General features: G+C 35.1%; 1 protein-coding gene across 14 annotated transcripts in view; it reads right to left on the minus strand.

Moving 5' to 3' along the window:
- Positions 1-3,358: 3,358 nt before the first annotated feature.
- Positions 3,359-27,792, minus strand: part of Gria4 (glutamate receptor, ionotropic, AMPA4 (alpha 4)) — a 378,342-nt gene continuing 353,908 nt past the window's right edge. For 2 of the 14 annotated variants that reach the window (XR_001778800.2, XR_001778799.2), the window contains 4 exons: positions 26,332-26,370; positions 12,496-12,610; positions 9,786-9,920; positions 3,359-5,782 (listed from right to left, as the gene is read on the minus strand). Coding sequence is in view for 8 of the 14 variants with exons in the window: in XM_006509841.3 (XP_006509904.1) it covers positions 5,661-5,782; positions 9,713-9,920; positions 12,496-12,610 (445 nt within the window). In the remaining 6 variants the exon portion in view is untranslated. Of the gene's footprint in view, positions 5,783-9,672; positions 9,921-12,494; positions 12,611-18,238; positions 18,354-26,331; positions 26,371-27,792 lie in introns of those variants that run through there. The other 12 variants (XR_001778798.2, XR_001778797.2, XR_379084.4 and 9 more) reach the window with 12 other exon arrangements.

Consider the following 27,792-nt stretch of genomic DNA (forward strand, 5'->3'; position numbering starts at 1 on the left):
AGATGGATAGATGTCATCTTTCATTTTTGTTATTGTTGTACTTTTTATTTTCTTATTTGAGACAAGATCTTGCTAAATAGAATAGGCTGGCCTGCTACTTGCTAGGTTGCCCATGCTGGCCTTACACACTCACAGTCCTTTAGCCACAGTATTGAGATTCCAGGTGTGAGCTACCATTCTGTTGATGACATATTTAGATTAGTTTAATTTGCATATGCATGTATATATGATGTCTCTTTCTGCATGTGGGTTTGCATGCTGCCAATTACTTGTGGAATTCAGAGGACAGCTTTTAGAAGATAACTCTTTTTCTCTCTGAGTTCCAGGGATTAAACTTGGATTTTCAGACTTGCTCAGCAAACACCTTTGTCTGCCAACTACATCACTGGTCTGTTAGCACATACTTCTACAAAGAGAAATAACTTACAATTTTTTTAAAAAAATTTTCAATTATGTGTGTGTATGTTTGTGTGCATTTATGTATATGTGTGTGTAGGAGTCAGAAGTGTTAAAACACACTAGTGCTTGAGTTAGAGGTGCTTGCTAGCCACCTAATACAGGTATTGAGAGCCAAGCTCAGGTCTTCTGCAAAAGCAGTATGTGCTCTTACCTACCGAGCTGCATCTCTAGCTCATAAAGATGTGTGTGTGTGTCATCATAATTTAAAGGGTTGTCATTCCTTTAACTTCTATGTTTGGGTGGAACATGGAGTGATAAGCAGTGTTTGAGAATGTCAAGAGTTTCTTTTTGTACTGAAGATGAAAATGGTGGCAAGAGTTAGTGGAGGTTAACAATGTGAAAAGCAATATGAAGATGGAGAAGTGTAGGAGAATGTGATGATTTTGTGTAAGATTTCACACATGATATGGATTTAGATTGATGAGGCTGAGCCTCAGGTGACAGCCCTGTTTCAATATTCGTAAAGCCATGTACATGTAGTGGAGAGAGTGGGTGAGAAGGACATCTCTGTGGTAGGCCAGAATGATAGATCTCATGATTTAGAAGTTTGAAAAAACACAAGTCCAATGTGTATAAAGATAAAAATAATTTCTAAATGGAGTCAAGTACAAAGTAAGTTGTTTTAAATTCTGTTTGTTAAAAAAGTGTCTAAAGCTTTCACATTAATGGAAAACTAGCATCAAAGAAATGACAGTTATTTCTATATAGGCAGTGATAAATGATTTTTAGCATCATTTCAAATATATGACTGGGAATATTCTACTTGTTTCCTTCCTCCAAGGCAAGCACAATGCCGGTTTGTGTCCTGTCGGAGATTTAAAGGTGATATGCCCACTGTCAATGAGGGAAACACTAACAGTGTTTATATTACACACCCAACAGTGGAAGAACTGGGAGTTCAGTACCCCTTCTCTCTTAACAAACAAGCAAGCAAACAACTCTTTTGTTTGGTGCTAGAGAGAAGGCGCTGCACTTCCTGCTCTTCCAGAGGACTGGAATTCAGATCTCAACACTTGCGATGCTAAGTGTAGGGGATCTGTGATGCCCTCTTCTGGACTACTTGGGTGCAGCACTTATGCCCCCTCACCCCCCCCCCCATGTGTTAAATATAGAAATAAAATCTTTAAGGAAAAAAAATGAACCTATCCACCTGGGGAAAGATTTTCCTTTTACCCCACCCCCTTCATTTTAGTGTTCCTTTATCTCATTTTTTGTTAGTTTTAAAATTCTCTTTCACTTTCTAAGCAAATAAAGCCACAGCAAAACAAAGGAGTAAACAGGGGTTTCTTCTTTCACAGAAAGCAATTTTGTTTTCTTTTTATTTGAGATAGCATATCTGTCTCCGATCTTTTTATGATATCATAACCGTTACATAAAGGAGCTCCCTTGAAAAAAGCCTCATTTGCTGAGGCAATATGTAAGTAAATCATGTTTTCCATTTTCCTTTGATTTTACAAATAACAAGACTGTAATTTTCATGACTGAAAACAAAACTCTGTTGAGGTAATGAATGAAAGCATGCACTTTGGAGTTGTATTACTAAAAACAAAACAAAACAAAACAAAACACTAAGGAGATCAATCCACAGCATCTCTCAGATTGTCACTTTTAGTTTAGGTTTTATTCCTCCTCCTGCTATCTTGGCAATATAAGTTAAAGTGTTCTGCTTTCTGAGAAAATAGTCTTGACCCTTTTTGTTAATTGTGACTTAATATATAAGGTGTGCTTAAGCACTGGCAAATAAATATTGAACACCTACTGTGCCTTAGGAAACAAATTAAATAATAGTTATACAGGTGGGGAAGCGAAGTGTCACGCATATAATGCATGAAGCAACCTGAAATTAGTGGAGAACTTTTGACAGTGGCATTTTAAATGAGTTATAGGGCTGAGTGTTACAAGGTGGGTTTCTTTAGATCTCCCCATGGTAGTTACTGTCTATTGATTGTGGAGTTTCTAAGATATTTTTGCATGATATATTTAGTTTTACTACATAATGATCTTTCTTGTTTAGTACCTAGGTTCTTTCACTTTGTGTAATCAAATGTTTTAAACTTAATTTTTTTAAAGATTTATTTGATGTATATGAGTGCTACATTTGCATGTACACCTGTTCCAGAAGAGTACATTAGATCCCATTATAGATGGTTGTAAGCCACCATGTGGTTGCTGGGAATTAAACTCAGGACCTCTGTAAGAGCATCCTGTTCTCTTAACTAAAGAGTCATCTCTCTAGCCCTAAACTTATTTATTTTTTAATGTAGTATTATTGTGTGTATATGATGGGTGTGTGTAACAGTGCATAGTGTGTAGTCAGTTCTCCTTCCAGCTTTACACAGGTTGTACCCAGGCTTGCATGGCAAGTATGCATGCCCACTGAGCCATCTCACCAACTTTCATTTTCACATGTTTAAAAATCATACATCTGGGCTGGAGAGATGGCTCAGTGGTTAAGAGCACTGACTGCTCTTCCAGAGGTCCTGAGTTCAATTCTCAGCAACCACATGATGGCTCACAACCATCTGTAATGGGATGCTTTTCTGGTCTATCTGAAGACAGCTACAGTATACTCATCACATATATAAAATAAATAAATACAATCTTTAAAATAAAATCACACTTCTGACTTTAATAACAATTCTTTTGGTAAGATTCCACAGGGGTGTGAAATTATTCTTTTCTTTTTTCCAAAATTACTTTGGTGCTGAAAAAAAAAAAAAAAACAAAAAAACAAAACAAAACAAAACAAAAACCTCTTAACAGCTTTATTTTAAACCACTCTATACCTAACTTACAACCCAGGACTGTTAAGCAGAAAATGTGGTTTTTTTTTTTGTTTTTTGTTTTTTGTTTTTTTGGTTTTTTTTTTGCCTCAACTTAATTAAATTGACTCAATTCATTCTTTCATTCAACAAATATTTATTAAGCACCTACAATATGCCAGGCACTGTGCTGGGTGCTGGGGATACAACTGTGAACAAAATAGACACAGTCCCTGCCCTCAAGGAGCTGACAGTCTAGTAGTTTATAGACAAGTACACAGGCAATTACAATGCAGTACGATGAGTGCCATGATGGGTAAGAAACATTAAGAATGGCAGGTAACTCAGTGTCATGGGCAGGGTGGTGGGTAATCATGGAAATCTTCTCAGTACACATAAAATTCAATTTCAGGGCTGAAGGATGTGTGACAGTCAGGTAAAGACAAAAAAGATCTACAGATCAAAGACACAGTAGATGCCGTGTTCCGTGTGCTGTGGAGGTCCATTTGCTGGCTGAGAGCTTGGGTAGGAGTGAGAGAGGAAGAGGAAGATACCAGGGAGTGGCCTAGGTTGTGAAATGAATCATTGCTCAACAACAGAGAAGTAACCTTTCCCAAAGGACAGTGCATACATGTATTATAAGGATTACATTGTAGTGACACACAGTTATTGAATGGGATTGTAAGTATTGAGGGAAGGAAACCAATTCTCCATATTTCTGACAGAGCTTCCATGGTGTCACACCCTGTGCCCTCACCAGGCCACCTGGTTGCACAAGCCTTGTACATGAAACACTGATAAAAGAAGCAGCTATGTGTGCTGCTCACGCCTAGGATCTTACCAGCACCTTCTCCTGTGAAAACTCAACTCATTCTTCAAGGCCACACTTTGGGCATCATCCTAATTTGTGCTTTCTGCAAAGATCCCTCAATCTGTGATTTGTTTTTGTTTGTTTGTTTGTTTTGGTTTTTTAAAAACTGTATCATTGAACTCATTCATCATTTCAAATGAACCAGACCTTTTGAACCATAAGGGTTTTCTTTTCTTAAAAATGATCATGGTATAATTTTACTCACAATTACTTGGTAGAAATAAGGATTGAGTTTTTTCAACTGTAGTCTACCACAAACTGTTACCAGTGTCTTCAAAGAATTTAGTATAGGAATGAGGGGGAATGGCCAAGAGACACTGAATTCTATGCAGCAAAACAGAGTCAAGTAAAATTTCCACACAGGGTGTGTTGGTTTTGGAACGATGGCTCATTCCCAGACTCAAGGACTTTACCTTTGACAACTTATTCTGTTAACAAATGAGCCCAAGATCTAGAAATAAATATGCAGAAATAATAAAAACAAGCTACATTTTCTTATATGGCCTATTCCTTGACTTCTGCAATATGGAGTCTCAGAGTTTCCCAAATAATAGGGGAGAATAAGCTCTGTAGATAGATACTGTAAGAAAAACTGGTGTTTTAGTCTTTTGGGTGAGTACAAAACCCACAATTTTGTACACTGAACAGGATTATAAATTATATTGATAACATGAGTGACCCGTAGTCTTTTAGGTTTTTCATTGCAGATGGATGACTTCATGCCAACATTTTCTTCACTTGTGTTTTTCTTATTTCTGATAGACAAACACAACCTATGAGCCAACTTGTGTGACAGAGTGAAGGTTACAGGAAACAAGGTGACCAACAACTTTTACATTAAAAAAAGTCTCTAAAGTTTATTACAGTGATGGCACTATTATCAATTATTGCAATGTATTGTTCCCTAAGATGGTTAGAAAAAACAATTGCGTTGTCCTCTACTGGATTAACTTCAGTTAAAAAGCAAGCATGTTTCAGTATTGTTTTATTTCCAAAGTAACTGTAAATACTTTCTTTAAATCTCATTGTTTGTTCACAGGCTTTATCTATTTATTATTTTCCTATCACATGTTAGTGACGGCTTGTCTCAGCGGAAGATTATTCCATGGACTATATGGGTGTTCTGGAGACACAGGTAGCAGGTTCTTTGACCTCTATTAACTGTTGATCCCTGGCTGTGGTGACCACGACCTTTCTGAGAAAGAACTTCACAGTTTAATGCGCTAACTGGCCAGTCTGATTAGTTTTAAGTGCGCTCAAGTGAGATCTGTTGCTGTTAATACACCTAAGGTACCCCACCCACTCCCCCCAAAAAACTAAACTGTGAGATTTCCTGATAAAAAAATCCGAGTCTGCATTTCCGTGCGGAACTCATGCACTGGTTCTGTCCGGCACTCAGGATGTCCTTCCTGCTCAGTCAAAGGATGGGTTTAGCCAAGACCCACGCTTGGCCTGTCCCTCGGGGCTGCGTTTCCATCAGTCACCAACACAGTTTGATTAAGGCACTCAATTAATTTTTTGGTTTTTATGGTAGGTCCGATGCAATGACAGCCAATCCCGAGCTCTGTCTAATCGCAGTTCCTGTGTGTACGGCCTTGGGGCAGTCGGGGGTCAGCACACGGCCGTTTTCTCCCACACTCCCAGTGATGGATAACCTGGCTTTGTTTCTTATGGCTTCGGAAAAAGTCAGCTGGGTTGCATGAAAAGGAAACAGAGAGGATGCCAGGTGTTATGATATTTCTGTTGCTACAACAAAACGTGGCACACCAAACACCAAAGTATCGATAATTAGACATCTGCATTTTCCCCGTGTTTTTCGGTCATAGGTAGATTGCTTATGAGGGAAAGAAAAGCTCGGATACTGCTGGAGAAGAATTAATTAGCCTAAAGTTTTAGGTCTTACATATTTAAAAGATATTTGAAAAATATCTTTTGAAATAAATATTGAAAATTAAAAAGAACATAAAAATTAATTTTTGGTTTTGTTTTGTTTTGTTGGGCAAATCTGGATAGGAAGATTCTTTTCACTTGCTGAACTCTACACCCTAATACTTTCAAAGAACCTTTAAACTTTTCTTGTGTTTGATGGGCAGTCTATAAATCATAGTATTTTCTTGTTAGATGTTTTCTTTATGATGCAAAGAATGGTTTCTTAAATCATGACAAATTGTTAAACCATATATGTGTGTGTGTGTGTGTGTGTGTGTGTGTGTGTTTGTATGTATATACTTCCTGTTTTCCTCACATAGACCTATTCACACACTTTCATTCATTCACATGAATTATAGACATGACTCAGAACAGCATAGTTAGTGACATATAGTTCACTATATGCCTGTTAGGAATCAAGGCTCACATTTAAGATTTATGCTTCAAGAAGGTGCATCATAGGTAGGCATATTTGACAATGCATGGGATGGAATGGCCACAGGGAGTCTTATGCTGAAGGAATGGTAGCTGGCCTATGAACACTCACTAAATCTTTATTTCCTAACTTCTCAGGTAGGAGAAGGTAACACTATGTAGAAGAGAAAGACCCTGTGATCATATATATCTGACTAATGTGCATTTACTGCCTCCAAATCCTTCCTAGCAAATAAACCCCAGTATTAAGAAGAGGAAAATAAGATAAAGGAGATGTGCCCTAAGCTGTATAGAGACTAGGATCGCTACTTCCTTGCTTATAATATATTTGTTTATTGTGGACTAAATTTTATCTAATTCTTTAGGAAATTCTATTCCAGTGTTTTATATTCTCTAGAAATTAAATGTTAGTGTGGTTGCATGTTAATAAAATTCGTTATTGTATTAAAAGCTGTGGGATAAAAGTGTTTAAAGTCATTCACCCTGACAACAACAAAAGCTCAACTCAAATTGTATGTAGTTATTAAGTGTAATTAAAAGGAACATCTAACAGTAGTCCAAATGACTGTAGGAAAGATGAATACCTGTTTTCATAATGAAGAATTAGGATAGGACTTTATAGAAACATCGATCACTTTTATGTTTAAATCATTTGGCATATAATGGGAACTTTAGGGAGAAATGGTAGTCTTACTTGACTAGCTTTCATTAGTCCCTTGAAATCAAAATCTGATTTTTAAAAGTTACCTTGATTTACTACTAGTTGTGTGTGTATCTCTTTGTGTATCTGTGAGTGTGTGTATATCTGTCTCTCTGTGTGTGTCTGTCTTCCTGTCCCTGTCCCTGTCCCTCTCTCCCTCCCTTGCCCCTACCCCCTCTCGTGTGTCCACAAATGTCTATGAGGCATTTGATCTACGCTCTTACTCCTCTGGTCCCTAGCCACACTTCCAAGTAGATCTTCTATGTAGTAAAGAATCCAGTTTTGATTTTGCAGATTTTGTTGATTTAGAGACTATGTAAACTGACAACAGTTAGTTATAGTTAATATAGCTTCTTCTTTTCTTTCTTTTCTTCTTTCTTTAAAGAAAATCTCTGTCAATAGTCGAGGTTAGCCTAGAGCTTACCATAAAGTGCAGGCAAGCCAAAAATTTGCTGCAATCCTCTTATTGCAGCCTTTCCAACTGGTAGAATTCTAGCCATAAATGGGATGTCAGTCTTTATAAACTTTTTAAAAATCTTTTATTAGCTATTTTCTTCATTTACATTTCAAATGTTATCCCAAAAACTTTATAAACTTTTTAAAAGGGGAAATAAATATCAGTTTGATAGTAAAATATAAGGTGTTTTCTCTCAAGATTTTTCTGTAGGTACAAATTGTTTTTATTAACTCTGAATGCCACTGACTTCAAAATAAAAATTGGATGATCGTGAATGCTTTGTCTATATTTAAAATGTAACTTTTAAAAGGTCAAATTTAGCCTTAAAGGTGATAAACTTGATGAACTTCAAAGTCCGACTTCAACTCAAAAAACTTCATGATGCAAAAGTTCTGTGTACCTAACCTGGAAATTTTTATTTTATCTTAAACAATTTATAATAATTGGCATTCACTAGTATTTCTTTGTAAGATTTCAAATACTGCTTCTCCATCTTGGATTGATGCAATGATTGGAATAAGACATTCAGTTTTATTGTCACAAAAATAAGATATAATATAAAATTTATGGCAGAATTCATTCCAAATGACACAGGTCAGATATTTTCCCTACATTTTGAAAATCTCTCTTCAACCCAGCAAAATTAAGATAAAGGCATTTTCTTAATGGCCAAAAACTGTTAAACAAAATCAGTTTGACTATTTCCATGAACTTTCACATGTTTTCTCTCAAAACTCCTGACCTTATCAGGAGACGTGCTTACTGTGCTCTCATGTGAGTGAACTGAGGGCTTAGTTATTATATTTTTCACAAATATGAGAAAAAACACATTGTAGTTCTTTGTGTAAACGTGTTCATCCATAGCTTTCTAGAAGGTAGAGGGAAGCAGTTAAGGCTAGATTATCAGGAATGGTTTCATTATTTCCTCTCAGACTGTAACACGTGTTCAGAAGTCTCTATGTCAATAAATATCAAATCAACTACATTTTTCTCATACAACCTCAGATGTACATATTATTAAATAATATTTTTTGTCTTGATTTTTATCTGTCTCAGGTACTCACTCTCAGGTTTGAAGATTAATTTATTCTGTAATCAGAACAAATAAAAAATGGTTTTGTTTGAGTTCCGCTTTTTGAAGAGCGATACCAAAACTAAATCCATTAAGGTTTTATTTTAACACCACGTTTGATCATTAGAGGAAAGATGTAGATGCTTAGATTCTGAAACCGGAAAGTTCCTTCTGTATTCTTCTGAATGCATACCCTTTTTACTGTGACATGAGCAGAGGGTATAAGTGTGGGTGACATGGTTTATGTAAAAGGGGGACAAAATGGAAAAAAATGTATAGTACCTCACTGCAAACTTTCATTTTTGTTTACATCCTTCATATATATATATGAATATGTGTGTGAGAGAGACTTTTTATAAGTTAAATTTCATATAATAAATGTGCATCACGGCCAAAATTCTGGCAGTAATGTCTGTCTACTGGTCTGGCAGGATTACTGTTAGATGAAAAAGCAACAGATACAGAAAGATGAATGGTGAATGAAATACAGGTGAAATGAGAGCTAAAATATATGCAGTCCTTATTATGGGTTGGATTCTTTATACCCATTATTTCTTTAAAAGACATTGCTACTTTATCAAAAATGGGAAGGTCTCTATATTTTTGATCATTTAAAATAGGTTTTGCTCTTATATTCTTAGCATTTATGAGTTGTCATAACAAGTTACCCTCTCTATGTTTAGGAAAGCTTAGATCTAATTTCAAATTCTCTCAATTTTAGGGAAATCATACTGTTTACATCATTTCAGGGAGCAATTCTAATATGTTTTCATGTTTCTGACCACTGCAATGCAGATATCTATTGGCAACATAAAGTTTCAAACAGAACATCTGCAGCCAACAAAAAACAGAACCGCTGTGCACTGAAAATGTCAAAAATAGGAAGCTCTAATCAGAAGCAAGCAATACCACCACAGGACAGACAGGTCACAACACCGTGTTCACAGGATGCATCCCCCGCTCACTGGCATAGGCCCTAAATCCTACCCCTAAATTTTAATACTTTCGGTTCCATATACGTTGTAACCTTCTCTATAGGTTGCTAAATTGTGGGTATTCTGCGAGGAAGTTGGGTTAAAAGTCTGTGCACTCTTTGCCACCTTCATTCTCTTCGCCTCTGCCCTGGACTTGTAACAGAACTCTATCAAAGCCACCAGCATTGCCAAGCCCAAGCCGCCAACCAGAATGTAGAAGACGCCTGCTACGTTGCTCAGGCTCAAGGCACTCGTCTTGTCCTAGAAAGGATAAAGACACAGCAGTTAACTATGGGAATGTCACACCCAAAACGGAAAGGGATGCATAATATCCAAATAGCCAATTAAATTAAGCCAAATATCCTTAATTTAGTTGAGAATTATTTACAGGTATAAGTCGCTGATGCAGGTTTATAGATGTAAATATAAAGCTTATTGCTCATGGGGGAAGAAAATTATAATTACCAATAGATTACATATAACTACATTCAATAAAACCCAAACATTTTATCATTACTAAATATGCAATGAAAAGCCCTATACTTAACCACATGTAGGCATTCATATATTTACATAGGGAGTCATAAGAAGACTGACTTTAGACTTTGAAAATGTCATGTTCAGAATATGAAAAAGAGAATCTTTGGGCTTTACACACTTTTCAAGATCATCTTAGTGTTTAATATTTCCTTTTAATAGTTATCATTCCACATTATCTAGCTTTATAGAACTAGGGTCTTTGAATTATCAGTTGCACTATTCATCACTAACTTATCAAACATGCATTATTTATTCTTTCAGTATATCCATAAACACACTAAACAATATTATTTTTGAATTTTATATACTACTTAGCAATAGTATATGTAATATATTACTGAATATACAAAAACCAATAATATGCAACATAATATACAGGAAGTATTATAGTCCATTAAAATTTTAATGTTTTTTGAGACAGGGTAACATGTGTCTAGGTTGGTACACTCTGCAGCTGAAGCGAGCTTTGACTCCTGATCTTCAAGCCTCGACCTCTCAAGTTCTAGCATTACAGACATATGTCACCACTTCCACCTTTTTAAAAATAAATTTTAATGAAATATATCCAACTTTAGATACTAATTATTTATGTATGGTCAGATTTATACTTGATTTTATGGATTAAAAATTCCATTGCCACTTTAAAGGCCTAAAAGTTAATATTTTGGTATATTATAGTTCAGGTCCTCACTATAGTATTCCCTTATTTTTAGATGTAGAAATAGACAAGCAGATGATTAGAAGATATTAAATTATGACAATAACTAAAAAGAATAAACACAAACTATTAATGTGTTTATTGTATATATATAAATAAAACATTATTGCAAAAAACAAAAACAAAAACTTAGGATGACCTAAAAAGTGTTCTGTGGTCATCATAGATCCTGATCCTAAAGAGTGTTGTGTGGCCGTCATAGATCCTGGAATACCTTCTATGCAAAAATCTAGTTCAAGTTCTTCAGTATTTATATTAGGAAATTATTCAATTCAAGTGATGCATATACCTTTCTTTATATATTCATTTGTCTGCTTGGCCATATTATTTTAAGGTAACTTGGTTTTAATTATGTGAATTTTCCTTACTTTACAACAGGACACAAGGTGACAGTTTATTACATGGCCAAGCTTGTCATATTGCACTCTTGTTCAAAGGCAGACTGTAATGACTAAACATGTGTAAGTTCTGAAAAATGGCATTTTAATCTGACTTTGTTCCTTAGAATTAATAGAAACTTTCCAAATTTTAGTCAGTCACATATTTCAATGTCTCAGAATAACTACCAATTTGATTCCTTTATAGAATGTGATATCCAAAAACTTCCAAAAAAGTAAAAAAAAAAAAAATCTTTATTTATGGCGTAGGAGCTTCCTGAATGTTGGAATTAAATGTGTGTATCATCTGGCCTCTCTTAAATACATTCTATATGTATGATGAACCATTGATAACATTTTTTCCAATGATAATAAACATGTAACTTTACTTCGCAGACTCAGCCTATGTGTTTCTGCCTTGCTCTGTAAAGAATTCACAATCAGGAACTGTGGAGATGGTCAATGGTTAGGAGCATTTTCCAGAGGACCTGGATTGGATTTCCAGCATACAAATACAGTTAACAACTGTCTGTAAATCCAGTTCCAGGGCATCCAGCACCTGCTTCTGGCAACTGCGAATGCAGAAACATACATCCACACACATAAACATGCATACAAAATAAAAATAAGCAAGTCTCTAAGATAAACTCATGGACAAAGGATCTTAGAACTTGTGGAAATGCACTGTTAGCACTGATTTTTTAAATGATTTATACTGAGAGAATAGATCTGGAAGTCCATCTGTCAAAACAGAAATTTGAAGTAAAGCAGAATGCTTGATAGTGTAGTAAGACGACCTTGAGTGTCATTTAATATATTGACCTCCCCCCTAACTGTTGATCAATTTTCCATTTCCTGTTTTGAGAACCAACTTTTAAAATACATATTTTATGGTCTCTTTATCCAAAACAAACCTGACAAAGATTAGCGATAAATAAGTTTGAAACCAATATAGATAGTGCTATTATTTTTATATCTATTTGAAATTAATTTTAGTTTATTTTAAATCTTTATTGCTGGGAAAGAGTTTTATTGCCTATGGATAGGCTCTGTGGTTGAAATTTATGGCATTATGTTCTAAGTTAGGTAATGGCTAGGTAGACAGAAAAGTTCAGTGTTTAAAAGTTTCGTAAACTTTGGATAATTGCTCCCGTTACGTTTGTTTTACATACAAGAAGAGCCCCGAACTGCACCGACTGACCTTGCTTCCCGAGTCCTTGGGTCCACATTCACCTTTATCGTACCACCATTTGTTTTTCAGCTTGTCTAAGACGCCTGCCTCACTGAGTTTCAAAACGGCAAGGTTTACAGGAGTTCTTCACGTGGAAAATAACATAAATAACATTATATATGTTATTTTATGTTATTCAAGTAAAACTACATTAGAATCGCATGGCAAAGTGACGGAGCAAAGGCCACAGTAGGCTCTATGTCTTGAACTGTAGGCTCAGGTTTAGAATCAGACATAAAACTGGGGCTTGCTCCATCGCTTTATGTAACAGGCACATACTGCTAGGGAGGATTTTTAAATAAAAATGTATGCAATTACTGTGAATCCAAAACTATTGGCCCAGTTGGATTGCATGAACAGTTATAATTTCCCCCCAAATACATGTGGCAAGCAATCAGAATCAGGAATGGCTTACTTTTCTTCTTCAAAAGAATAGAGATTATATTAAGCTACGCCCCATACACTATGACTTAGCTAGTGAGCATTTACTTACTTCCTATGAATATGTGGATGGTAACGATCAATGAATTGACTCCATAGTAAGTTTCATATAAGGAGAAGGGTACCTCCAGTATTGCTGACCAAGGGCCAGGTTAGGTAGTAAAGGTTTGTACAAGATAAATACGCAACTTGCTATTTTAAAGTATAAGCTTATGCTTGTATTTTCTTTCTGTGTCTAAATGACATCAACATAAGCAATCATCTGCCTAAAATTTTAAATTATTACAAATAATTAATGATAATAAATAAAGATTCCAAGATAAAGATGGCTTAACTCAACAGTTAAACAGCTGGGCATTATCCAAACCTGGGACTGTGATAGTCTGGCTTCCTAACTTTTGTACATAAAAATACACCAAAAATTCAAAAATTTTGTTTAAAATTGCTCGTATGGATTTATAATAAAATCAGTTCCCTCTAATATTAGTTCATTTTGTTCATGTGGGATAAAAATATGATAAAAAAAAACATGCTTTTGAATCAGTGTCATAAAATTTTACTGTGATGTATGTTTATTATTCCATTTAAGAAATAATCAGTATTTGTCATGATCCTGAAGTTTTAGCTGTTTAGTGGTTAAAAATATGCAATAATTTAAACCTCTATTAAAAGTTGTACTTTATAATTGGCTTACTAGCAGTACTGAAATGAATTCAGTTGATTTAGGCCTCATTGTTTTATACCAGTCTACTTAGGCTCCCCATAGCTCAGCTCAGCTCAGTCCTCTGAACTCCGTGATAATAAGGGCCTACAATTCATTCTCTTCCTAAAACAGTACTCACCAGAATAATAACTGACTCACAATCAAATTAATTAGGGAATTATATAGAAGATCAGGTTTTCTTCTTGAAATTGACACTATATAGAATTTGTGTGTGTTGAGATTTATAGTTCCTGGGAGAGTCTTTAATGTGTGGTTACTCTACTGCCTCAGTGCTACCATAGCTAATATTAAAAAATGTTTAGGTCCTCAGGTTAATGCTCCAAAGCCTAAAAAATACCCAGCACATGATAGACAAAATTATATTACAGTACAATGCATTTTTAAATAGGTTGGACTGAGAAAAGGAGGGTTTAGATATGAAAAAAAGATGTGTGATATGAAAGTCATCTCTTTTAACTTCCTTCTAGAAGAGAGAGTTAATGACAGCATTTGTGAGTTAGATGAGGACTGTTGTCACTTTTCTGTGCCCTTCTCTGTGTAAGCTCTCCCTCTATCCCCTTCCTCTTTCCCCTGCTGCTTTGTCTCTTCTGCTTTTCACTCAAGTATCTTGGTTTTAGAGGGTGAGCTTACACTGGCAATCCAGATATCAGATATTTATTACTAACTATAAGTAATATTCAACCAGAGGACGTGTACACATGAAGGAAGGAGTGTGATACATCCTAGGAGAACCCTTCCCAAGAGATGGGGGACTAAGTGGTTTCTCTATCACAGCTTCTCTGCTTGTGAATAACTTTTTTTCTATAGCAGTCTCTTAGTCTTGCATTCATTTCTACTTTTTTAGCATCAAAGAATAAGTGTCTTGTAAATACAAAATTTATTAAATTCAGGCATCAACTACTTTCAACCAAATTCCAAATCAAAACCAAGGAATTATGTGCTAGAATATAATTCCCAAGAATCTGTAATTTAAGGATTATATCCACTAAATGCTTTTTATGAACATTCACATTTATGTGTATATGTATATCTCTATGTAGGATACCAAGGCACAAAAAAATTTAGAAAAGATTCTATTAGTTAGCTGTTATTAGTAATATAATGATGCATTGCCAAAAATCTTAAAGTCAAGATTTAAAATCTCATACAGATATTGGCTTGTACAAAGTTTTACACACTGTAACCCACACTTTTATTGTTTCATTGTCCATACATGCATTTGTTATTTCACTCACTCATAAAGATGGGTATAAATTTTCATAATGATTAAAAATAGCTTTTCAATAATATTAGTGCAAGCAAAGGATTTTTAAGCAAGATTTTGTTTGTATATGATTTCTCATTGGCTGTTTTCTCAAAATAAAAATTCTTCCTCTTATAATTCTTGTTAATTTTTTATGGCTGAAGGTTACTAGAGTCAGAACTTCAGTGTTGGGAATGGGTGTCAGGCACTGATTTCTGTGTAGCTATAGTCTATGACAGCCAAGCTTCCCCAGGGGTTCTCAGTAGTTCTGTTGTTGATTTTATTAAAGTGTAAGTTCCTTGAGTGAAAGGTGCTGCCACACTGTTCAATTAAACCAGAATTCTAATGTTTCCAGCTGATCAGAAGCTGGGGATTTCAATTATCAATGTTATCCAGTTATAATCCTGCAAAAGCAAATTGGATCAATTGTTCCTTATAGGAACCTTCCCATGTGTGACACAGGCTTTGGTGTCTTCCAGATGACAAACCAAGTCATGTATTAAGACTCATATCTCAGAACGAAATCATTCAAATTATGGGTGGTTTCTGTGGGGACCTTTGTGAATTTGATCTATCTATCTATCTATCTATCTATCTATCTATCTATCTATCTATCTATCTATCTATCTATCTATCTATCATCTATCAATCTCTCTTATATATTCAGTTTATACCCTTATCCTATACTTTGATATTTTGGAGGTTGCTGTTTTCTTCCGTTTAGCACTTTTACTCCTTATTTTATCTCTTTTGAAGATCAAGTAAAATGGTACAGAAGAGGTAAGTTTCAAAAGAACAGTAGTTACTTGAAGAAGATACAGAATAAATTTTAAATTCATAAGCACTCCCTGGTAATTTACTTTGACCTAAATTAGGTCAGGTTGTTTAAATATTACCTATTCTCATGAATTTATAGTAGGGTATTATTAACATTTAAATTGCAACATCCTTACTCTTTTGGTGATAAACCTTGCATAGATATGGAAACTAAACTCCCTTAGGAAAATAGAACATACTATAATTTCACTTTAAGTGAGTATTTTATGTTAAATTTTACAACACTTTGGAAAGTTCTCTGGCAATACCTAAAATAGTGGTTTAGAACATAATTTTCTAGTTCATCTTTATGAAAACTGTGATAATATACAACAAGGGAATAAAAGGGCTTATAAAGTTAGACAGATGTTTATTATCAGACCACACAGCTTCCTCAGGTCTGTGATACACCATATAGTCTCTTGAACTTACTGACCCAGTTGTTAAACCCCTCGTTTAATAAAGTGGGAATGATTTCTGTTGTGTAGTTTTTCCTAACATACACATATTTCTGTTTTGCTTGTTCTTCTCTAGACAATCTTTATTATCCTAAAATAGGATTGATAATTATATTTGTAGAAAAATGAACCCATAAAGCACCTCTACACTGTCTGAAGGCTTGTGATTATAAAATATTCAAACAGTAATTTTCTGACTATATAACATATATTTTTAAAAATATTTATTTATGTATGTTTATGTGCACCTATGTTTTGCCTGCCAAATCCTCTGGAACTGGAGTTAAAGACACTTGTGAGCTGCCATGTGGGTGCTGGGAACTGAACCCTGGTCCTCTGGAAGAGCAGCTAGTGCTCTTAACCACTAACCCATTTCTCCAGCTCCAACATATACATTTCAAGTTTTCTGGTGCTAGTGTAGCAAATTTTCTGACATTTCTAATTTTCACATAGAAATACTTTTTCCCCATATCTAAATATATGTATATTTTTATGGAAACGATTAGAAAATTCTAGGGAAGTTTGAGTTCAAACTATAAAATTAATTTATTTATTACATTTAAAGCTAATCCTATAATATAAATATGGTTTGCTCCCCCAAACTCATTTGAGGCTTAACACCTCAATGTGACTGCACTGAAATGGAGGGTCCTTTAAGAGGTCCATGTAGTTGTAAGTGATCTGAGTTGTTGAGAGACTATGTTAGCTTTCTGGAGACTAGATTAAGTTTTGAGGGATTCGATTGTTTCTTCCAAGAGCAGGCTGTTGGAAAGAAAGCAAACATGACTTTTACTGTTCTCTTCTTTCCTCATAATCTGATCTCCATGATTTGGTTCTCACCTCCTCCATCTCCTACTCTGTTTTCCTTCTCTGCTATATAAATGCCTTCTGTTGTTATGAAGTGTTCAGAGTCCTCCTGTATGCTGCTGCTTGGACTTTGTGCTTTCTTTATCAATTATTTAGGATCAGAGAACGAAAAGAGGATTAAGAGAGATAGAGCATGGAATGATTTACTCTTTCCCTTCTGGAATAGGGCTGGTTATTATGGGAAAATATTAATAAACTCAGTTTGGGAGGTTTTTTTTAAAGACTGAGATCAGGGTCGGGGGAGCTATAGATAGCTTAACAGCTACTCCTTGAAGATACAAATCCAACTGAAGTTTAGATGGTCTAGTGAGAAAATTTATAGCCCAGCCATATGATTTTAAAGGTATAATCTAAATTTTTGATTAAGTTTTTTAATGAGTTGAAGGTATTTTCTCAGTCAGAATTTTTCTATTTTTTTTAATCTGTAAACACAGGTACAGATATAGATGATATTGCTATAAATAGAGAGAGGTAGAGGTAGAGATAGAAAGAATTGAGAGAGAGGTAGGGGAGATGTTCTTTGAGGTCACAAGTTAGAATATCTCTTAATTATACATCTTATTTCTTTGAAGAACTTAGAAGTTAGAAAAAAAATGATGAAGCAGGAATTATGTATGGCATGTGTGAGGTGAGGACAAAGATGTGTTAGGATTGCTTTGCAGTCTTATTATTTTCTGATTCATCCATTAATGAAAAGCATTCCATAAACCATGTAACTATCTTTGCATTGTTGCACTGTAATTCTTCGTCTGCAAAAGGTTTCTGGTTGGAACTCTAGACAAATCAAGGTGGAATCATGTTATGTCTGTTAATTGGAAATATTTGACAGAAGTCTGGCCAATCATTAATGCAGAAAACAAGTTAACTTCACCCCTTTCTCCTGTCTTTACTTTCTCAGAGACTCTCTTTTTTCCAAAACTATCTTCACAGGTCCCACTGCTGTAAAGCCAGAGCTTCCCACATTTGTTGCCATTGAACTTGTGAGCATGTCACCAAACTAGTAAGAGTTGCAAATATTTTTGCTTTGACAGTAATTGCATACTTGAGTTTGTAAAGCAGTTTGACTGATAATCCATCTATGGGGAAGTTTATCATAAGTCTCCCAGCAGATGCACCTATTACTTAACATATTGTTTACCCGCTCTTGGTGACATTGAGGCTAACCTTGGAGTCACCTCCCCCGCTGCCACATTCTCCTTTGTCGTACCACCATTTGTTTTTCAATTTGTCCAAGAGGCCTTGTTCATTCAGTTTTAAAACTGCGAGGTTAACAGCATTTCTTGAAACGATAAAACATATTTTGTAAGAAACTGTAGAGCTGTTAAAATGTTAGAAGGACTTAGCTTTTTCTGTAAGCTTCCCACAGACGCTAAATAAACCTCTCATTTTGCTATCTAGCAGCTCCTTACACAGCAGTCCAAATGAATGGCAACTGCAACTCCTTCAAATGGACTCAAGCTGCAGTGAATGCTGCTAGATATTTACTCAGTTGGCTTAGTGGATGATAATTGATTACATTGAGTTTTTATTTTTGGAAAACTGTAGTAAGCTTGCATTTTTTTTTTTTTTTTTTAGCAATAGTAAAATAATTACATTTTGAATTCCTTTGCTTCTAAGAATGTCAATGACCCAAAAGAGACTGAAATAAAAATTCAATCCTTAAAGGAAAACAAACTGTCATTAGCATAAAACCTCACCATCAACAAAACAACAACAACAACAACACCCAGCTAATAATCCAGATTCTCAATTCTTGATCACAAAGAGTATGGCTCGATTGTTATTCCTTTTCTCTACTATTTGTGGGGCGATTGATTCAGTGCTTTGAATTCTTTCAAAACTGCATATTTCCGGGCTCTTTGGCTTTGATGAGACTAGAGAGGAAATACTAATGGCTTTTAGGGATGTTTTTGTATCACCTTCTTTTTTTTCTTAGTCACTAGATGTAATTTAGAAATTAGAATCACAAGTCCATTTTGACTGTCTAAGTTGAGCTATTAAACTCCAGAACATCATGTTGAATCTTTGTCAAAACCATTTAAGATAAGATTTTCTCTGCTTTTAGTTTCTCTGTGGAGGAATATCAATAGTGTACTGTGTTCTAATAATTCTCCAAGTGCCTTTAAAAGAGTTGCATGTTTTTGCCTTCCATGTATTTGATCTCTCCTCTTTTCACAGTCAAATTTGGAAATGGCCCATGAACTCTTTGAAGACGACTTTCTTGCATTTAATGAGAATTTCATTAAGTCCTAGGATAAGATACTGTGAATATGTGGGCATAAATGTTCTGTCTGTACTGTTTGCGAAGCACTGAGTTTGATAATTTCTTCAAGCCAAATGAATTACCAGTGAAACAAAACAAACATGTACATTGTTAGCATGATTTACCAGTAAAATGTCATTTAGCTGTCTATCAACAGGTTTTGGCTATTCGAAACTAAACTGCTGTTCATGTGTTTATTCCTGGTATCCAGGTGAATGATCTGTTTTTCTACTTCTGGGTAGGGTGAACCATTTGGAAAGTATATACTTTCTCTGAGGTAACTACATTTGTGTTAAAAAGTCAGACTACCACTTCCTATATGCTAATTATATTATTAGCTGTTCATACATTCAGAAAGGAGCACTACATAGGTGGAGTAAAATTATTAACATAATTCCTAAATTGAACAATATTCTGTAGTCAAGTTTATCACAAATGGGACCAAATTAAAATGCATGTATGTATTTCATAAAGATAAGGAATGTCTAATTAAAAAAGAAATCTACTTTGAAGAAAAACGTCACTCAAATTTGATTTGGTCCACAAAACAATACCATATCGAAACAGGCAAATTTGACTTTAGTGAATTAAAACTATTAATCTTCTATTGAGAAATACTTACTATATGCTTTAATCTTTGAACATTCATATTAGTTTGAGGTTTTAAAAATGCAATAGTATCCCAATTATTTCATATATTGTTTCATACATTCTTTTGATTAAAATTAAAACTATTTCATGAGAGGGTTATTTAACAGGGTTATTAGAAATACCCAAATACAGTTTCACAGCACAATAGAAAATAAAGAAACAAACATAAAAGCAAAATAAAGGAATGAATAAGAAAAATAAATCTGTATGTTGAGAAGATTGTTTGGAATCCAGCTCTCTGCAAAAATTATTCTTAGATAATATCTTTCTAATACCATCAAATAGGCCATGTAAAAACAATTTAGTTTCACACTGCTATTCATACATATAAATATCCATCTATGTTTGCTTGATAAGATATAAACACTTGAACAATAGTTAAACAATTGCCCAGTTCACAATTAACCCACATACTTCTCTTGCAGAAGCCTGTGGTCCTTGGGAAGGTCTGCTTAATATCATCGTGTATCTACTTTCCTTTTCTTGTGGATGTAATACAGTGTGGAAGGCACGGACGACACTAACTGCTCACTCAAAATTCTCTGCAATGTGACTCAGTAAAACCCACCCTTTCCCCCCAAAAAACCAAAACCAGAAAATAAAAGATAAAAAATCTCCACAAAATCCTCTCAAGTATTTTATATGACTCAGTGATGGTTTAAATTGTCATCTGGATTCAATTTAGGATCACCCAGGAAATGAATCTCAATAGGGATTGACTCAATCTGGTTGGCTTTGGACAAGCCTTGATTGTTGTGCCAGAACATAGACTAAAAATGGGTGGCACCATTCTTGGGATCGGGCACGGCACTGTACAAGAATAAAGAACATGCATATGCTCCTTTCTCTCTGCCCTTGTCTAGAGGTGTGGTGCTACTAGCTCATTTGAGTTCCATTCACTCATGTCATTGCCTGCTTGACCTACCTACTATGTTGTGCTACCTGGCACTGTGAACTGAAAAAAACCTTTTCTCCCAGAAGCTGCTTTTTGTTAAGAGTATTGTATCACAGCAAACAAAATTAAATTAGGACACATGGAACTGTTGCATTCAAGCCAAACATTCTAACTACTTTGTATCAACTCTGATCTAAAGAAGAAGCAGAATCTCAGTGGTATTGTCAAGGAGCTCAGGAAAATTTTGGTTGGCCTTTAGTTTGCCATTGACTTTGGTATGCTTGGTTTTGTTTCTTGAGTCAGGGGCTGGAAGCTACTTGGTTTAAGTGGTATACAGGAAATTAAGAGTAATTAAGTTCTTGGGGAGACCTTCCTATTTTATGCTTCAAGTAAGTCCCAGAGAGCTGAACAAATGAAATGAACAAATGAAAGCTTTTATAAAGTTTTTGTTTGCTCTTTGGTATTTGCATGCCTATTTCTATTTTATTTGAGAAGCATGTCTAGAAAAGGTTATTCTTCAAGGGTTATTGTGATTACAGAGGCTGTATGCAAGGCATTTGGTTACACACACACACACACACACACATACACACACACACACACAGTGACTCGAAATTTTTATTTACAGTGTGTGTGTTTGCATGTGTCCGATGTGTGTGTGTGTGTGTGTGTGTGTGTGCTTACAAAGTATTGAGGAGAACATAGGATGTTTCCTTCTATCACCGTCTCCCTTATTCCTTGAGACAGGGTTACTTATTATCCTGGATCTAGGCTGGCTCCAGTGAGCACTAGTGATCCTCCTGTCCCTTGCCCTCAACAGTGTTGAGGTGAGAGGTGACCATGCCCAATATATATATATTTGATTTCAGGTCCTTGTGCTTGAGCAAACACTCTTATCTATTCAAACATGACTTTATGCCCTTAATTATGTTAATGCTGAATATTTCAAGGTTAAACTTCACCAATATTTCATTGAGTTTAGTAACATATTGTTAATTTTAGATCATAGATTATAATTTGTAATTTACATTTAGTCATGGTTCTCTGATGAAAGCTGGATGTTTTATTTAATAAAAATACAAGAAATTGTACACATTAACTGGTCCATGATTACTGGTGGTGGTACTTTGGAAAGACTCAAATATCTGAACTAAACTCTAGAAACACCTGTTTTGACATTAATTTGCAACTTCTCTTATGCATGCCTCTCAGAAGGAAATATAAAAACAAATTGACACCATGCTGACTGCACAATTTCAATAGAGAAGTTTTGAGTTTGTTATGTGTCTGGATGTGCTTTCCAAGGGTTTACATTAATTTGTGATCATTAAGTAAACATATCCTAAAAGATTTTAAAAATAGCTACATGATAAGTTGAAATAGCTGCATGGGGAAAATAAAAATGTTGAAAAATACTTTCAGATGCACTTAATTAAGAAAATATCAAGAAGCCATCTCAATTAAATACTGTTAATTTCATTTTATTAGTGGGTCCCTTTGAGGCCTTAAGGTCTACAGTGTCCATCCTCTCTAGCCCATTGTTTCTGCTGTTTACAAGTGCTACAAAAAGGAGTGTCATATGAAGCCACAACCAGATGCATTATAAGATGTTTTGTGAAGCACTTTGTGTTCTCTAGAAATGGAATTTAATTTTCAAGCTTAGGTCATTATTAGTCTAAAGTAAAGTTCAGAGAACTACAATCTGGTTGCTCTCAGTCACTCCATGTGTGATCTTCTGCAACATGGTGCCATGCATGCCTAAGTCTTGCTGAGTGAGAATGAGCTGTGCTGGCCCCGTTCTGTTCTAGACTTTGCATTCTTCTGCCTTCTAGACTCTGCTCCTTATTCTTCCTAGTATGATTCTAGAATTCTGATTCAGCCCATGAACTACAGATCATATTTTATTTTCCATTCTTGTCTGTTTCCTAAAAACATTCAAGGATTGCTATGAGGACTTAGAATCTTGAGAACTTTTTTGAGTCAATACGTGGGCTAGAGGTTATCTTTTCTTTTTTCACTTCACAGATTTCATTGTGGCCTAATGACAGTTAGGTGACTTGTGCAGCAAAGCCCAGCTGGACAGGAGTCATCTGCCTTCTAGTCCAGTGCTCTTCTCCAAGTGCTTTGACTTTCTGCTCCTTGTCTAAACCCTTCCCTGGGTGTTAATGATTTTTCCATTCTGCTATGTCTCTTTCAGGAACTTGTCCATGTCCTGAGACGTTTTCCAGGTTTGGTAGGGATTTTTCCTGATTCACTTCTAGCCACACTGCATGACTGAGTTGGTATATCTGACATTGCTGACTATTATACTCATGATCACATAAAACCCGAAAGGTGGGTGGTTTTGTCAATTCAACATCTACTTCAGAACTATGGACAGAATGCGTAAGTAACCTAAGAAATGATGTCAGTAAGCTTTATGGTGGTGATTTAACTGAGGGAGAGTGACAAAGGCCAGTACTTCAGAAATGAAATACAAATTCAAGGGCACTTCTCAGAATAACAGGTATTAAACAGGTCTAGATCTTTTATACTAGATCAGAAAATTTACTCAGAAGAAATAACTGGAGATAAAACCTATAATAAAACAGGAAGATGTGTCTACAAAAACCCAATGTAATATTTGAATTTTCATTGCCTTTCATTTCCTTAGTCAACCATCTTTAAGACCTGTTATTCTGAAAAGTGTCCCTGAATTTAATTTCATTTCTGCAGTACTGGCCTTTCTCACTGAGCTACAGGTCTCTTGACTGTCTCGCTCCCTCAGTACCCAAAGCCACAATAAACTGTTCTCTGCAGCAAAATAGCATACCAACAAACACCTTCAGGATTTGTACTCACCTTAAGATTTTATTGTAACTCTTCTGAAATTCAAGGTCTATGTGTGTTTTTAAAGTATAATGTTTAATAATCTTATGGCTACTCACTGGCAATACCTAATCAATGTTGAAGTCTAATCTACTCAACATAGTAACCCTATGTGCACATTCTCTCTGACTCTAGCCATGGTAGTTTCCTCATAGCTCCAAAGGTATTTTGTTTAGAATTTACTGAAATTCAACAATAATTTTTTGCCCCTTCCTCTCATATTTTCTATTTCTTATGTTTGCTCATAATCACTTCTTAATCATTCAATCAATATTCACTGCTTCTCTGTCTGGGCCCTGTTTATAAGGTTTCTCTCTATGTGGGACAGACAATGGCTCCATCTTAGGTTTGTGTGCAACATAGTATATGCTTAAGTTTCATTTGCTCAGAGATCTGCAGCTATATATTAAATGTGGAACATGACATACATGTGACTCTCAACAACTGGTATCACATGGAATTACTCAAGACAGACACTGAAATATTAACACTATAACAATAATGTGAAATAATTTATCAGCAAAATAATCTAAGGTGTTTCATAGGGATTCTAGCTAAAAGGCTCTTTTGTGTACTTTGTATCTCCAGTAGGAAAGAACACTGATAAAATCATATACAACTGATGTTTTAATATCAAGGACAATATAATATTATCATTTAAACTCAAAAAACTGAAAGGTGCTTTTGCAAATCACTTTCAATCTGGCTACAGTTAGCCTGTAAAACACCTTTAGATAAGACTTTTGTAACTAATTTACTATTTTGAATAGTTAATACAGTTAATCTGAGAAATTAAATGTCATAACTATCAATAGAGACTAAATGGCAGCTGCACATTTCATTTGATTTCACTAAAATTTACTTCATTACATATTGCATACATATATTTAAGTCACTAAATATGTCTAGCTCAGATTCATTTGCAAGTATTTAGAATTTCCATAAATTTTTTTGGGTAATAAGTGTTTCAACTTTTCTCTCTGGTTTAAGATCGTAGGTTCCTTACCTGTAGACAAGTATTTGGAGCTTATTCATACAAAGTAATATTTGTGTTAATAGATTTTGTCTTATTTTCTTATTGTCTTTTGATTAGGTTGGGAGAATAGTAAAAATAGAAAAGAAACTTGAGCATTAAGAGTACTAAAGAAAGACCATATCTGAATTTCCCACAGTCTTTAAGGTCAGAAAAGGAAGAATATAGGAGATACTGGTCAAAGAATCCTAACTCTATTCCATAGTTCTTAGAGATAGAGTTTACACCATTCTACATAAAGATAATAATCTGCTTATCTTACCTTTTTTATTTTAAAAATGTCTTTTGTCCCTGAGCAATGTTTGTGTATATATTCATACATATGAATAAAGGTGTGTAGTGGTGCAGTGTGTGGAGGTTAGAGGGCAAACTTGTGTGGTGAGCCTCCTCTTTCACTGTACTTGAAACAGGGTCTTCTGCTCACAGCTGTGTAAGCAAAGCTAGTTGGTCCTTAAACTTCTGGAGGCTTTCCTGCCTCAGCCTCTCATTTCTCTAAAGGAGAGCTGGGATTATGCGTTTAGCTCTTTCTATGGGTTCTGAGATCCTAAATTCTGCTCATCAGGGCTTTGTGACAAATGTTTATAAAAGGAATCATTGTCTCTCTTGTGCATTACCTGCTTATCTTTGAGGCCACAGCATTTACAGTATAAATGTGTACCCATTAATTATTGTTAATTCAATTTAAATGACAAAAGTGAAATTCCATTCTTATTTATTTAATTGTGAGTGCATGATGTTAGGGAGTAAGGCATGTCTGCCATAGCATGCATGCGAAGGTCAGAAAACAACTTTGTATCTTCCCTTGGGAACTCTTGAATGGAGAAAACCATGTGAAGAAGACACCAAAGGTAGGGAATATTTGATGACTTCAAAAACAATAATTAGGAATGTGAGCTTACCATAGAAATAATTAAAGTAAACATCAAGAGGCCTGCAGGAGAGGGTGAATCAGTATCCAGAAATTGTGTTAAAAAAATATGTCCCTTTCCTATCATTTTTCTTGCTATAATTCCTAAATAGTGTATTTAAAAATATCACACTGTTTATCTTACCTCAGCTTGAAAGTTTAGTCTGATTTTATTTCATAATTAGACATCATTAAAATTATAACAACACCATCTTTTAATAGACTTTTTCTTGATAACAATGTATTTTATGAGAAATATTTTGAAGTTTAGTTTAATATTTTTGTATTTTCTTAACCAGTATGGTTTGATTGACAATAACTATGAATAGTCTATATACAGAGAAATGAACAGCTAAAGAATTTAAATCTCAATGGAAGACTGGTCTTTAATGAGAATGGAAAATGAATGCAGTAGCATACAGCTGTTATGACTTGTGTGAACGCTTTTCTTTTTTCTGCTATAAAATTTGTAAATGGATGTTGAAATCACTACTATGCATAGGTAGCAAGCTGGCTTCCTGATGCTGGTGGGTTAAAAAAATATAAATGTATAAAGAAAAAGGGATTAAAAAATATGTGGGGGAGGGGTTTCCTTCAAATGGATGGAAGCCATTCTTTTGAAAGAAAACTCCCCTCTTACCTTAATCCTGGAGCTGGTTAGTTCTCCTCTGTCCTCCTCCTAGGGGAGAAATACCCAAAGTTAAACAATAATAGAACATGATCTTGTATTAAAGTCAAGTTCAGTTCTGGCCAATCCTTTCCTTAAGTCTCACATGATACTACCAACTGTCTGATATGATGGGGCTTTCACAGAATCGAATCGAAACTCATTTTAAGTATTAAGCCAAAGGGAATGGACAATAACTGTGTAAGATGTAAAATATGGTGTCTCCTGCTGAACTAGTCTATCTTGCCAGAGACTCCTAATTAATTTCAGGCTTTCTTAAAGCAGGAAAATTCATGGGATAGCACTATTTAGGCAATTGATCAGCAGAAGCAATAAGGTAAGGCACATCAAGAGTTCCCATGGAGAACTCTTCCCATGTAGCTGTCCTGACATTCCTCTTGTCTTTAGGAATAAAATTATAATGATATGACAAAAACATATCGGGAGCTGTACTTAATGTGATCAATTGTAATAATTTTTATAAAAATTGAAAATAACATGTTATGGGAAAATTAGGAAAAGGTCTCACCTGAAACGAGAAATCTCAGGTGACATTTAATTTTTTTTTAAACTTTTTCTTTCATCAACCATCAAGACTTAGGTTTCAGTTCATGCAAGTTCAGGGCACTATAGACATTGTCAAATGGAGTTTTCTTTCTTAAAGTATCTGTGATTGAATAGGGCTTCTGGTGTCTTTGGAAAGATAAGATGGAAAGAAGACTAAGTTCCAGTATTCAATAGCAATGGCCATAATAGCACCACTGTCACCCATCAGCTAGATGACATGTGTGTCCATAGAGTCATGTGTCTGGATAGACATAGCATCAACTCCAACTGGTTGTTGGGATAAAGTATGAGAATGTATTCATTTACATGGGCTTTGTATATGACAGCTATTATTAAATCTTTACTTACTTCACATTTCATAGTCTCTGACATTTTTTCTTACTTGAATTATTTCTGTTTAGGATATTGTCTAGTTAACTGATTGTAAAGTCAGTTTATAGCTACCCTTTGGCATAATTTCAGAGAGGGTGGCTGATTGACTCCCATACAAAATCAATACCAGACAATTGATTGAATTCCGTGAGACATGAAGGAGAGTAGAGACCAAGAATGAGCCTGAACCCATACAAGATCATGTGCTATTGTTATTTAACTTTGGGTAACTTATTAAAAAACTTCATCAAGTAAAATGACATCAGGTGAGCAAATGGATGCATGCTGGAAACTCAGTTCGTCCCAGTGTGTTACAGAGACAGCAAAATGAGGGGCATTGTTTGTAGTACCCTAATGGTCATTATGAAACTGTGCAGAAGGAGAAAACGTTATAGGAAACTATGTGCTACATCAGCAAGTCTTGTCTTGCTCAGTCACTCCATCTGGTTTTCATTGGAGTCACCCTATGAACTTTAGTGACCTTGAAGTTGTATG

This window comes from Mus musculus, chromosome 9 (genome assembly GCF_000001635.26).
Source record: "Mus musculus strain C57BL/6J chromosome 9, GRCm38.p6 C57BL/6J".
Taxonomy (NCBI): Eukaryota; Metazoa; Chordata; class Mammalia; order Rodentia; family Muridae; genus Mus; species Mus musculus.